General features: G+C 41.4%; 2 protein-coding genes across 2 annotated transcripts in view; one reads left to right on the plus strand and one right to left on the minus strand.

The window, feature by feature from the left end:
- LOC311130585 (LIM and SH3 domain protein 1-like) overlaps positions 1-2,141 on the plus strand; it is a 40,622-nt gene extending 38,481 nt beyond the window's left edge. Inside the window, exon 7 of the mRNA XM_084163358.1 lies at positions 289-2,141. Within this exon, the coding sequence (XP_084019484.1) occupies positions 289-462 (174 nt within the window). The 3' untranslated portion in view covers positions 463-2,141. The remainder of the gene's footprint in view (positions 1-288) is intronic.
- Positions 2,105-14,181, minus strand: part of LOC311130577 (kelch domain-containing protein 1-like) — a 30,696-nt gene continuing 18,619 nt past the window's right edge. The window contains exons 5-13 of the mRNA XM_084163347.1: positions 12,528-12,612; positions 12,271-12,369; positions 11,945-12,019; positions 11,604-11,662; positions 11,285-11,397; positions 10,540-10,612; positions 7,165-7,249; positions 3,553-3,632; positions 2,105-2,695 (exon numbers count right to left, since the gene is read on the minus strand). Coding sequence (XP_084019473.1) covers positions 2,536-2,695; positions 3,553-3,632; positions 7,165-7,249; positions 10,540-10,612; positions 11,285-11,397; positions 11,604-11,662; positions 11,945-12,019; positions 12,271-12,369; positions 12,528-12,612 — 829 coding nt within the window. The 3' untranslated portion in view covers positions 2,105-2,535. The remainder of the gene's footprint in view (positions 2,696-3,552; positions 3,633-7,164; positions 7,250-10,539; positions 10,613-11,284; positions 11,398-11,603; positions 11,663-11,944; positions 12,020-12,270; positions 12,370-12,527; positions 12,613-14,181) is intronic.

Here is a 14,181-nt window from a genome sequence, read left to right on the forward strand (position 1 = left end):
TAAGGAATAACACTGAGAGCAGTGCATGTGTGCAGTACATCACTATATGATGTCATACAGTATAGTCCACTGTTCTTTGTCTTCCTCTCTGTATGCTCTGAGCAGCAATGGTAGGAGCGTTTTTATGATTTTTTGTAGTGGTGATATGTTCTGCTTAACTCTGTAGTGTGTGTACACGTGTTTGTAGAGGTAACACCCACACAATTCTGTAGCACTATGTTGATGAATGTGTGTTTGAGTGTGGTGTGCATGCATGGACATACAGTATGTCCCCATATGTGTCTACAGAACCGCTACCGGGCTCTGTACAGCTACACGGCTGCCGACGCTGACGAGGTGTCTCTCCAGGAGGGCGACCTGATTGCAGACGTACAACAGATAGATGAGGGATGGATGTATGGCCGCATCGAACGCACTGGGCAACAGGGCATGCTACCTGCTAACTACGTCCAACGCCTCTGAACCCCTGGGCCTCGTTCAATTGGTTGAAATGTTCAGAACACTGCAGACAGAAATGTAAACATGGGTTGTGTTCATTAGGCACCAAACAGAAGAAAATGGATTGAAAGAAGGTGTGACTACCCGTACGTGTCCAATAAGAAACACTCAATTTAGTTTTTCATTGCAAAACGTTTTTAAAACCCTTTCTGTTGCATGTCATAATGAACAAAACCCAGGTTGAAGGTTATGGCTGTCTTACCATGGGGAGTACAGAATAGTGTCCTCTCTAGGTTGTACTTATCTATCTGCAACGTTCAGTGTTTCATTCCACTGCTGAACTTAGTCCAGGAGAAATGGGGAGAAAAACATGGGAAACAAGTCACAGCCTAAAGAGAGGGAGAGGAGGAGGGAGGGAGGGAGGGAAGGAAGAGAAAAGAAAACAACTAGTGCCATTTTGACTTGAATATTGTCTCCGACCATGTTTTTGCTCATATGGTCTATTATTCACAATTTTAGAAAAGTCGATTGATTTAGCTAATAAAGCTTCTCACTGCCATTTTCAGTACACAGTCCACTATCGGACAGCTTAATACTACTACACCGAAATAGTTTTAAATGTCTATGTCTTTCTTGCATCTATTAGGCAGTGTACAGTATAAAATTGAATGGTGGCTGCCATACTTCCAAGTCATTCCCCAAAATGTATGAATTATTCCGAAATGTTGCATAAAGTTGGAAAGTTTAGGATCGGCTTCCAGTTGACAATTGTACATTTTAGATATTTCTAGAATTTAGAACCTAGGGGGCTTCTGTGTTAGTACTTGTTAGCATACTGTATCTACTAACTAGTACCTGTTAGAATACCTACCGGTCGGTATCTACTGATTACCATAGTTACACTAATTAGCAGCACCTGGTTTGGGCTGGGCAGAAACAGGTGTGCGCAATTAGTAATCAATCAATGGTATTTTATTAGGATCCCCATTAGCTGTTGTGAAAGCAGCAGCTGCTCTTCCTGGGGTCCACACCAAACATAATATAGAACATTAATATGTAAGCACTCGAGGACAGAACTAATGATGTCCTAAAAGAGCAGTGCAGTATATACAAAATATACTTAATTGGTGGTGTGATACAGCTTGACAGAAACAAATAATTCAATCATTTTATCATTCACAAGGATTCAAGGGTGTTTTATAATAGTTTGAAAAATGTAATATGTATGATTTATATTATTCAATTCTAAGTTGTGCAATGAAGCATTCAAATTCATTATTTTGAGTAAAACATTGAATATTTCAGAATGTCATTATTTTTCTTACATACCCAAAGAGTACCCTATGTGCCAGAATGTCTCTGCTTCTGCTTTAGAAAGCGAACTTGTCGTTAATGCAGCAATGTCAAATCTAGCCAATCTTGCAAGCTTTCTTTGAAATCTTGCGCCAGCCAATGTGTAGCTATCAAGAGGGACTATTTCAATGGCTGCATTTGGACAGGCAGCCCAATTCTGACATTTTTTTCACTAATTGGCCTTTTGATTAGAATCGGGTTGCCTGTCTAAACACAGCCTATGTAGCTAGCATTGTTGAATATAGAACCAGTCAGGTACCCAGTCTACCCAAAGAGTAGGCTTTGAATAGAGCACATCTAACAATAACATTTTAATCAGCAACATTTTATTAGTCAACATTAAAAGATACAATACAACAACCTTATTTTCCAATGTTTTCATTTTGTCAAGTTAATTGGGCTGCTATTGATGATTGTACATCAATTGCAAAAAAAACTGCATTTACAACACTTATTTTTGCCAAATATCCAATTAAAGAATGTTATTTACAAGGGTCTTACTACCTGTAGCCATCTCCCATTCAAACCTGTGTGAGGAGAGCTGAATGGTCATAGAAAAAGACAGTTTAAAGCACCAATGAGACTCATTTCCTAATTAACTTTAGAAAAGTGAAATTAACAAGTTTTTCAGATAAAAACAAATAGAATACCACACTTAAACACAACAGTCAATAAAACTTAAGTCATGTAATATATTGGTATACTGTAATATATCTAAAATATATAGATCAAGTAAATATACTGTCAATCTAAAACCAGGTCCAACTGTTTTTTATTTTCCTGGTTTGGGCCTATCCTGAAGAAGGACACTCTCTTGTCCACAGTCTCCTGTAGTTTGGGGGGCAGCCATGAAAGCTGCTCTTGCAAAACATCAGCGTTACGTCCTATGCAGTCTTCACATAATCTATAAAGAGAAATTGAAGTACAGGTTAGTTAAAACATCAACAGAAAACCAGGTGCTGGAAACTAAAAAGTGTGTTGTTCTTTATCTGGGTAAGGCTTCAATAGTTGGTTTTAAGTTGACTGTTTCATGTTAAACATGTCAAATCTCTATATTGCACATTTACAGTAAGGTTAATTTTTGGTTAAGCTCTTTATAAAAATCAGCACTACGTCACAGTGGTAAAGCACAGCGAAATCCCACAACACTAAAACACTGGCGCAACAAGTAACGTTCGGATCAAAGTCGGAGTATAAATAGCACAACATGCTCAAACGGTCACTGTGGACTTTGTTAAACCACTTAGTCATGTGTGGTTGGGAATGGACCAACACGCACACACACTTGCACAGCTGACTACTGTGGTCACAGATGTACAACAGTTATGTAGCGGTATGTCTTTATGTAGCATTGTTCCTAGATTATTGCTATGCTGATTTGTCCTGGTATCAGTGGTTAAAAATGATAATATAACACCAAAGGCGAGTGAGTATATTCCCATATTAAAAAGAGACATCACAATCCAAAATCAAAGTTTGCCAGTTGTTTTCAGACCTCAAAATTGGTCCTGTTGAGATAACTCCACGTCCCAAGCCCTCTTTTGTAGATTCAGCTATGATATGCCACTATCCAAAATGAAAGGAAAATATATAAGCACCATGTCGTTTCCAGATTAGAAGTACTTATTTTTTTCCATTCATTTGAGAGTATAGCTGGACCTACACAACCGATGGCGTGGGATATGGACTCATCTTTACATTAGGCTACTTTTGCAGTATATCGGCAGGTTCGTTTTTATATCGCACACATGTGTGGCTTACCTGAGGAGGGGGTATGGCTGGGTCTGGAAGACTAGAACATCTTTGCAGTGGTTCTGTGATGGAGACCTCAAAATATTGACCTGAAAGCAGAGGGTTGGTAACATAGTAGTGTGATGGATGGATGGATGGATTGATGGAGGGAGGGTATGTAGTGACATCATAACGACCCCAGTGAGGCAATACCATATTAAGCCTAAGCCCAAACATTGCAGTCGCTCGACTAGGTTCTTATGTGCTGGGTCATGTTTTAAGTCCATTCATGATCCATACAGTCCATACAAGTCCACCTCACACCTAAGCAGTTGCGTTGGAAATCGCCTTAACTCCATTTGAGCTTTGTTTGCGTCACAAAGTCTAAACCAGCTAAAGTTTTGTCTACTTAGAGAATGATTATAAGGCCCCTAAACAAAATGTTAAATAGGGAACGATATGTTTTAAAAGGTATGTGTGCCATAATCCATGGCTGTTTGAGAAACGTGTCGTTTCAGAAGTTTCCCCATAGAAAAAGCATTCCTTGTGTTTGTGGCTTGGTTAAAAATACATTCTCCTTTCAAATATTTCACAAGGAAATGTAATGTTGTTTGCCACTTGAATAGACAAGGCTCTTTATTGTATGGAATATAGCTAGAGGACTCCTGATATCTCCAGGAGTGATAAATATAATTTGTTTTGTCTTTATCTGTCGGTCTATTACTGTCATTTTGCTAGTTTTGTCGCAAAACTAAGACCGTCGCCGAAACAAAGACTGTTCTGCGGAGTTATTCAAGGAAAGAGAGGAGGACTTCACACCGCTCTCTCACTTGAGTATCTTACCTAGTCATTTACAGATTCTCATTTTGCTCTTTTGTAGCTTTGTCAACTATGTGTGTTTTCTATACCTGTTCGCACCTCTCCCTGTAGGCTTTACAGACGCTCCCCACCCCTTGTCTGCAACCCTCCTAATTGAGTGTACCCTGCACGCACAACCCATGTGGAATTCCGGGTCTCTGGCAGTGTTTGGAACTGCCGATCTGCGGTCAAGAACCAGAGAACACTGCTACTCCAGCTGCTCTTTCTTCATCTGACTATGTTTTCTCTCATAGTTCGAGAGCATCTGGTCGTTGCGATGGTGGCACAGGTCTAGTCATTTCTCCTAAGTGGAGATTTTCTCTTTTCGTCCATCTCCTCATTTGAATTCCATGCTGTCACTCACTTGTCCACTCAAGCTTAACATTACTGTCGTCTATCGCCCACCATGTGCCCTTGGAGAGTTCCTCAATGAGCTTGACACCTTGATAAGCTCATTTCCTGACGATGGCGACTTCAACATTCTGACATCTGCCTTCAATTAATTTATTTCCAACTCTATTTCCCCTCCTTGCCTCTTGACCTAGACATTGACCTCACCCTTTCCCAATCTCCTCCAACTCACAAGGCAGGCAATACGCTTGACCTCATCTTTACTAGAGGCTGCTTGCCTACTAATCTCACAGTAACCCCCCTCCAGGTCTCTGATTACTACTTTGTTTCCTTTTCGGTCTCCCTTTCCTCTAAACCTAACCACTCAGCCCCTACCCAGATGGTCATGCGCCGTCACAATCTTTGTTCTCTCACTACTCTCCCCTCTTCCATCCTATAATCTCTCCCTTCTGCTAAATCCTTCTCTCTTCCATCTCCTGATTCTGCCTCTTCGACCTTACTCCTCCCTTTCCGCATCCTATGACTAACACTGTCCCCTTTCCTCCCGGCCAGCTCGGCTCTCCCCTCCTGCTCCGTGGCTGAGTGACTCATTGCAAGCTTACAGAACAGGGCTGCGGGCAGCTGAGCGAAAATGGAGGAAAACTAAACTATCATCCTTTCACTCCCTCCTCTCTACCTCTGCTAAATGCACTTTCTTCCACTCTAAATCTCAAGATTCTGCCTCTAACCCTAGGAAATTCAGCCTATTGAGTCCACTGGTCTCACTCACACAGAACTACCCTACACCTTGACCTTTTTCTCCCCTCTCTCTCCAGATGACATCCTGCGACTAGTGAGGTCTGGGCGCCAGCCAACCTGCCCGCTCGACCCCATCCCCTCCTCCAGACCTTCTCCCATTCCTCACTTCCCTCATCCCTGACCACTGGCTGTGTCCCCCCTGACTTCCAAATGGCCCGAGTTGCTCCCCTCCTCAAGAAACCAACACTTATCTGATGTCAAAGACTATAGACCTGTATCCCTTCTTTCTTTTCATTCCAAAACACTTGAGCATGCGGTCTCTGATCAACTTTCTTGTTATCGCTCTCAGAACGATCTTCTTGACCCTACCCAGTCAGGCTTCAAGACTGGTCACTCAACCGAGACTGCTGTTCTCTGTGTCACAGAGGCTCTCCGCACTGCCAAAGCTGACTCTCTCTCTCTCCTCTGTTCTCATCCTCCTCGATCTATCCGCTGCCTTTGACACCGTGAACCATCAGATCCTCCTCTCCACCCTCTCAGCGCTGGGCATCTCAGGCTATGCACACTCTTCGATTGCATCCTACCTGGCAGGCCGCTCCTACCAAGTGTTGTGGAGAGGATCTGTCTGCAGCACGTACTCTCACTACTGGTGTCCCCCAGGTCTCGGTTCTAGGCCCTCTCTTTTCTAAATACACCAAGTCACTCGGCTCCGTCATATCCTCAAATGTTCTCTCCAATCATTGCTATGCGGATGACCCGCAACTTATTTTCTCCCCCCCCCCCCCTTCTGACACCCAGGTGGCGACACGCCTCTCTGCGTGACTGGCAGATATCTCAACTTGGATGTCGGCCCACCACCTCAAGCTCAACAAGACAGAACTGCTCTTCCTCCTCGGGAAGGCCTGCCCGCTCAAAGACCTCTCCATCACGATTGACAACTCCACAGTGTCACTGTCCCAGAGTGCAAAGAACCTTGGTATGACCCTGGACAACACCCTGTCGTTCTCTGCAAACATCAAAGCAGTGACCCGCTCCTGCAGGTTCATGCTCTACAACATCCGTAGAGTATGATCCTACCTCACACACGAAGCGGCACAGGTCCTAATCCAGGCACTTGTCCTCTCCCTTCTGGACTACTGCAACTCGCTGTTGGCTGGGCTCCCCGCTTGTGCCATCAATCTCCTGCAACTTATCCAGAACGCAGCAGCCCACCTGGTTTAACCATCCCAAGTTCTCTCATGTCACCCCGCTCCTCCGCACACTCCACTGGCTTCCAGTTGAAGCTCGCATCCACTACAAGACCATGGTGCTTACCTACGGAACAGCAAGAGGATCTGCCCCTCCCTACCTTCAGGTTCTGATCTGCCACCTCAGGTCTCTTGGCCCTCTCACCCCTACGGGAAGGCAGCTCCCGCTCAGCCCAGTCCAAGCTCTTCTCTGTCCTGGCACCACAATGGTGGAACCAACTTTCCTCTGAAGCTAGGACAGCAGAGTCCCTGCCCATCTTCTGAAAACATCTGAAACCCTACCTCTTCAAACAGTATCTTAAATAATCCTCCTCCTCATCTTGACCCCCCCCCCCCCCCCATTTTTTATTTGATTTAAAACAAAACAGTTAAACATCATCTATCAAGCTAGAGAATGTGAAAAGCATCCTTAAATACTTATTTTTCCCCAGTGTAGACTTATACGTACCGAGTCCATCAGGAGGACGTAGTCTCGGCTCCCCCCGAAGACAACCACATCACTATCCTTGCCCCGACATGCCGAATGCCACAACCTATGGAGGTACACAATGTTCAGACAACAACTTTTAGTGTTGGAAGATAAAAAAAATTATATATCTATTTTTCTCTTAGGGGGTAATCAGCTTTAATATTGCAGATAGATTGTAACTTCCATCAATGTAATTGTCTACATCACTTCCAATCCCCCATGTTTTTTTCACACACACTTCTTTTTTTACATTTATTTTCCTTTATTACTTTCCAACCCCACCACCCCTCCCCTAATTGGAGTAAATAACAACGCTTATGCCACTACTTCCATCTTATACATACTATATACTTTTTATGGACACAGTCAATTTTACAATGATTCTATTTTGTTACTTTTTACTCCTGAACTTCCTCTACCCTCAATCTCTCCTATCATTTTCATGATGTCCATCCGGTTTGCCTCTACATGCCATATCCCCCCCTCCCCCCTCCCCCAAACTGTGCTCTTTCACAAAAGTTCTCAACCTACAGTTGAAGTCGGAAGTTTACATACACCTTAACCAAATACATTTAAACTCAGTTTTTCACAATTCCTGACATTTAATCCTAGTAAAAATTCCCTGTCTTAGGTCAGTTAGGATCACCACTTTATTTTAAGAATGTGAAATGTCAGAATAATAGTAGAGAGATTGATTTTTTTCAGCTTTTATTTCTTTCATCACATTCCTAGTGGGTCAGAAGTTTACATACACTCAACTAGTATTTGGTAGCATTGCCTTTAAATTGTTTAACTTGAGTCAAACGTTTTGGGTAGCCTTCCACAAGCTTCCCACAATAAGTTGGGTGAATTTTGGCCCATTCCTCCTGACAGAGCTGGCGTAACTGTGTCAGGTTTGTAGGCCTCCTTGCTAGCACACGCTTTTTCAGTTCTGCCCACAAATGTTCTATAGGATTGAGGTCAGGGCTTTGTGATGGCCACTCCAATACCTTGACTTTGTTGTCCTTAAGCCATTTTGCCACAACTTTGGAAGTATGCTTGGGGTCATTGTCCTTTTGGAAGACCCATTTGTGACCAAGCTTTAACTTCCTGACTGATGTCTTGAGATGTTGCTTCAATATATCCACATAATTTTCCTTCCTCATGATGCCATCTATTTTGTGAAGTGCAGCAGTCCCTCCTGCAGTAAAGCACCCCCACAGCATGATGCTGCCACCCCCGTGCTTCACGGTTGGGATGGTGTTCTTCGGCTTGTTCCTTATTCCTCCAAACATAACGATGGTCATTATGGCCAAACAGTTCTATTTTTGTTTCATCAGACCAGAGGACATTTCTCCAAAAAGTACGATCTTTGTCCCCATGTGCAGTTGCAAACCGTAGTCTGGCTTTTTTATGGCGGTTTTGGAGCAGTGGCTTCTTCCTTGCTGAGCGGCCTTTCAGGTTATGTCAATATCGGACTCGTTTTACTGTGGATATAGATACTTTTGTACCTGTTTTCTCCAGCATCTTCACAAGGTCCTTTGCTGTTGTTCTGGGATTGATTTGCAGTTTTCGCACCAAAGTATGTTCATCTCTAGCAGACAGAACGCGTCTCCTTCCTGAGCGGTATGACGGCTGCGTGGTCCCATGGTGTTTATACTTGCATACTATTGTTTGTACAGATGAACGTGGTACCTTCAGGCGTTTGGAAATTGCTCCCAAGGATGAACCAGACTTGTGGAGGTCTACCATTTTTTTTCTTGGGTTTTGGCTGATTTCTTTTGATTTTCCCATGATGTCAAGCAAAGAGACACTGAGTTTGAAGGTAGGCCTTGAAATACATCCACAGGTACACCTCCAATTTACTCAAATGATGTCAATTAGCCTATGAGAAGCTTCTAAAGCCATGACATCATTTTCTGGAATTTTCCAAGCTGTTTAAAGCCACAGTCAACTTAGTGTATGTAAACTTCTGACCCACTGGAATTGTGATACAGTGAATTATAAGTGAAATAATCTGTCTGTAAAGAATTGTTGGAAAAATTACTTGTGTCATGCACAAAGTAGATGTCCTAACCGACTTGCCAAAACTATAGTTTTTTAACAAGAAATTTGTGGAGTGGTTGAAAAAAACAAGTTTTTATTACTCCAACCTAAGTGTATGTAAACTTCCGACTTCAACTGTATATACTTATTATGGACACAGTATGTTTTACATTAGTTATTTTGTTGCTATTAGTCCCAATCTTCAGCTCCATTTAACCCCTCCCATCTATCTCCTAACACCATCCATGTTGGATTTCTACTTGCCATATATTTCTCAACTGTACTGTGATGTTTCACAAAAGTTCTGAACTCTTCTATTCTCATTGTTTTTACTGATTGGAAATTGAAAATACAAATTTTTGCTAAAAGTATTATTATATTATTGATCGATTGACTGACTTTTCAGATCACCCAGTAGTGCTATCTGCAGGGTTAGCTCCAGGTAAATATTACAATTCTTCAGCCATTCCTGGACCTGTGACCAAAAACAAGCTACAAAACGGACAGTACCAAAACAAATGATCTAATGATTCTGTTTCTTCGCAGCAAAATCTGCAGAGCTGGGAAGATTGTATCCTCTATATAAATAACATTCTATTGGTACGTCATAAATCTCTTCCCAACTATTTTGTCAATCCTTTGGTCCTTAAATTAAACTGGTATACTTTTTTATTAATCACAATGTTCTTTAACCAATTATGGTCTTTATTGCAGGGCCGACAGACAAGTTCCTTACTTTTTCCCCCTTCCACTTTCCTCTTCCATTTTTGCGGTAATGCTGCAATTATTTGGTTGTATTTTTGAATAAAATAAATATCTGCTCACTAATTGGTGGCACCTAACGAATAAAGAAATAAAAAAACACAGGAACATCGTAATCATTACAGGAAGGTATCGCTTGTTGAGTCTCTCGGTTTAAAACGTCTCTGGTGCTAATAACCACTGGTCCTCGAGTGGCGCAGTGGTCTAAGGCACTGCATCGCAGTGCTAGCTGTGCCACTGTCGTAGCCGGCCGCGACCGGGAGACCCATGGGGCGGCGCACAATTTGCCCAGCGTCGTCCAGGGTAGGGGAGGGAATGGCCGGCAGGGATGTAGCTCAGTTGGTAGAGCATGGCGTTTGCAACGCCAGGGTTGTGGGTTCTATTCCCACGGGGGGCCAGTATGAAAAATAAAATAAAAAATAATGTATGCACTCACTAACTAAGTCGCTCTGGATAAGAGCGTCTGCTAAATGACTAAAATGTAAATGTATAAATGTCCTGATACTGGAAATTAGGCTAATGTCAGTGAGAATATGCACACAGTGGCTTTTGATGGCCATCCCCTACCTGGGCTTGTCGTGGTGTAGGTGATCCATCTCTCTCCATGTCTTTGTCTGAGTGTCAAACTCCCATCCGTCACCTAAAGGAAAGATATGGAAGAATATGTATAAGATTTTTTACAAAACACCTTCAATATATGTAATGCTTAACATAAGCACTAATCTCGGAAACCCAGAACTAAAATCTTGTGTAACGCGTCAGAGGCTCGATTAAGTTCTGAGTGCAGACATGTTAGAAAAGACACTAGAATGTGGGTCGGAAGCAAGGTGGTAGCTCCACCCCCCTCTTTTTGCAAGTCACGGCCTAGTCTATGGGCCAATTGTCCCATCCCCTTCCTAAATTCAAAAGATGCGAACACCTGCGAAATTGTGATTTTTCCAAATGATCGGTGGTGATAAATCTGCGCAGTGGAACAAAGTTCCTCGTTAGTCGTCGCATCCCACAGTCTGTTGACAGATGCTAAAATACCAGTTATGTTACATGACTGTCCACGAGCGATTACAAAAGCACTTTAGGATTTTAGAAAGGCGTAAGTGCTATAAGGACCCATGGGGTGTTATGAATCCTTATTACACCCATAACAATGCATTAGGGTTTGATTACAAAAATAACATTAAACATTTTCAAAAACAAAATGAATGTATCTAATTGTTGATTCAATTAAGTAACACTTTTTTTTAGACAACTAGCCTGGTAAACAAAAGTGACCGTAGCGCTCGATCTGATTTATCCAGGCTAGCTTCGGACTTACTTAAAGAATCACCGGTGATACTCAGCCCACCAAACAGGAAGAGGGTGTGGTCAGACACTGGGGTCAGGGTGTGCATGGAACGCCCCACAGGCACCAAAGACGAGGGGAGGTCACTGGAGGAATGCAGAATGTTTTACACACACACACACACACACACACTTAACACATGCTAACAAGGTCAAAAGTTGTTACAGAGACGAGCCCGTGGTGTTGTAGGTTGTGTAAACATATTAGATCTAACACAGTCTTGTGGCACGCTAGAGACCCAGGTTCAAACCCAGTCTGTCACATACTGTATATAGAGAGTAAGTGAGCTTACATCCGTGTCCATATCCAGGTGTCCAGATCCAGACAGTGGATGTCCAAAGCTGTGTCCTCCTGTCACGAATCAAACAAATATGAAATGTTTTGAAATCACAGGGATATAAGTCAGTCAACATCAGCAAATCCTAGTCTCAATCCTCCTCACAAGATGCCACATTATCAGCTTCTTTTCTCTTCTCCTGATAGGTCAATACAGTTGGCAACCACTGATATAAAGATGTTCAAAGCAAATCAGGCAGACAAGGACCAGAGTTGATTTCAAGATGGCAGATCCAAGTTCAAAGAGATGTTGTAGTCCACCCATAAACAGCAGGAATCTAATGGTGGTCCACTCACCAGACCTCCGCAGATGTAACCTTTGTCCCCCAGGGTGGCGCCGGTGTGGGAGGCTCTAGGAGCCGGGGTCTGACCCTACGGAAGGAAGCCAAGAGGGAACGTGTCATCAAGAGTTTTATCAATGTGTCAACAACAGAAGACAAGTGACAAGATAGTTGCTACATAGTGATGGAAGATGGGGTTAGTGACCCTTATACAATGTAAATCGCTACTATGACATGTAGTAAAAAAAATCATACTTAAATCATGATTAGCGATATGGTAAAAATAATAAGACCTTTCATTTGATTCGCATGAATATAGTAGTACCACACACACACACTCACATGGGTTTCAGGTTCCTTCCACGTCGCAGTGTGTGTGTCAAAAACGTTGACTTCGCTGTTCCAGCCCCAGAACCTAAAGAATGCCGTCCCAATCGTTGCCTGAGGAGTTATAACACCCAAGTAAAACATAAACATATGCCATAAACATTCACATAAACATATTCCAGTATCAATGTCAAAATAAATTAAGACAACTGTAGAAAATGTTGTGTATTTCTTGTATATTTATATTGTTTGTTTATTTATTGTTTATTTACCCAGGATGATTCATCGACTGTGAAGTTCCTTGAGTTGTTGACCTCTCTTATGGTTTTACATCCATACCCTCCAAAGTAGATGAGCCTATAGAACAATAACACAAAGGATCAGTAATGGCACCATCATTACCACATCCAGCTGCTTACTGCTCTACACATGTATCTATTGATTAATGAATTAATCTAAAGTAACCCTCTCACATATTTACATTTTAGTCATTTAGCAGACGCTCTTATCCAGTTAGTGAGTGCATACATAATTAATTTTTCATACTGGCCCCCCGTGGGAATATATATTGCAAGCAAAGTGAAAACAGTGAACACACAGTGTACACTCACATAATGTTTGCATTGTTTTGTTTGTTCACAATACACCCATCACTTGAATCTAGGTCCTTACTACTAATGGCTATTTTCCTCCCATTGAGATGTAATAAGTAGGTAAATTAGCAGGTAAAATAGCTGATTCCTACTGAGTGAATCTGAATAGGCAGTTAATAGACATTGTCAACTATAAAGGTGTGAATGTTTGGCTAATGCCTCAAGAGCACCTTTTATTGTGGCGCTAGCCTTACTGCTTGCAACAATGGGTGTGTGGCGATGAAGACTTTAAAATATCCTCTTCACCTGCATTGTTGTCACATTTCTAGGCCTAACCAGTCTGGATAGTGATCAATGTCATAAATATAGGGTTGCAAAACTACTGGTAATTTACCAAAGTAAATCAGAATTTTTGGTCATTAACGGGTAATCTATGGCAATATATGGTCATTTATACTTGAATAATAAAAAAAATAAAGTGTTTGAATAACAATCAAACAAAATATTAATATAAAGTATTACTTTTTTTTTTATATTTGTGTCCATGAGTTTCTAGTGGATAGACCATATGGTTCAAGAGAAAATTGCCTAAGTAATGAAAAAAAGCATCAATCAACAATGTCATTATTTTCAATTAACTTTGCAACTCTTCCAACTATTGACTTTTTTCACAACTGCCATCAGTTTGGCACCAAAACATTTACAGCAAAGATATATTGACATAGTAAAATAAGTGTGTAAAAATAAGATATTTTATGCTGAAACACTCATATTAAACACCAATGGTATTCACTAAGTTGATGGGTTATAGTGAGGATAATGTTTTACAGCTTTATCATTCTATTTTTTATTGTAAAATCATATTTACATTTACATTTTTAGTAATTTAGCAGACGCTCTTATCCAGAGCGACTTACAGTTAGTGAGTGCATACATTTTTCATACATATAATTGTATATATTTTACATGTGATGAAAATTCCATCTGGGCAGAATCTACCGCATACCCAAAACGGATTAGTGAGGAAAATGCAAAACTGGAGAAACAGGAAAAAGTCAGATGCAATTTTTTTTTTTTATATGTTTTATAGAGGAAATGCTTTCGGCCAGTCAACCATCATCAGAGCATCTCCACAAACAATAGTGGGACAGATAAGGCCACAAAGAGGGCCAGAGATATTTACAGACACCTTTGATAATCTGAAGTACCCAAAAAGGCCACTAGATGTCATGTGATGAAAATTCCATAAAATCCTTAGAAATTAACAAAATTCTGGAAGTTTATGGTAAACTTCAAAAGTTTACAGTAATATACCTTCCCTTTGCAACCCTAC

Source organism: Coregonus lavaretus (assembly GCF_964263955.1).
Source record: "Coregonus lavaretus genome assembly, chromosome: 1".
Classification (NCBI taxonomy): Eukaryota; Metazoa; Chordata; class Actinopteri; order Salmoniformes; family Salmonidae; genus Coregonus; species Coregonus lavaretus.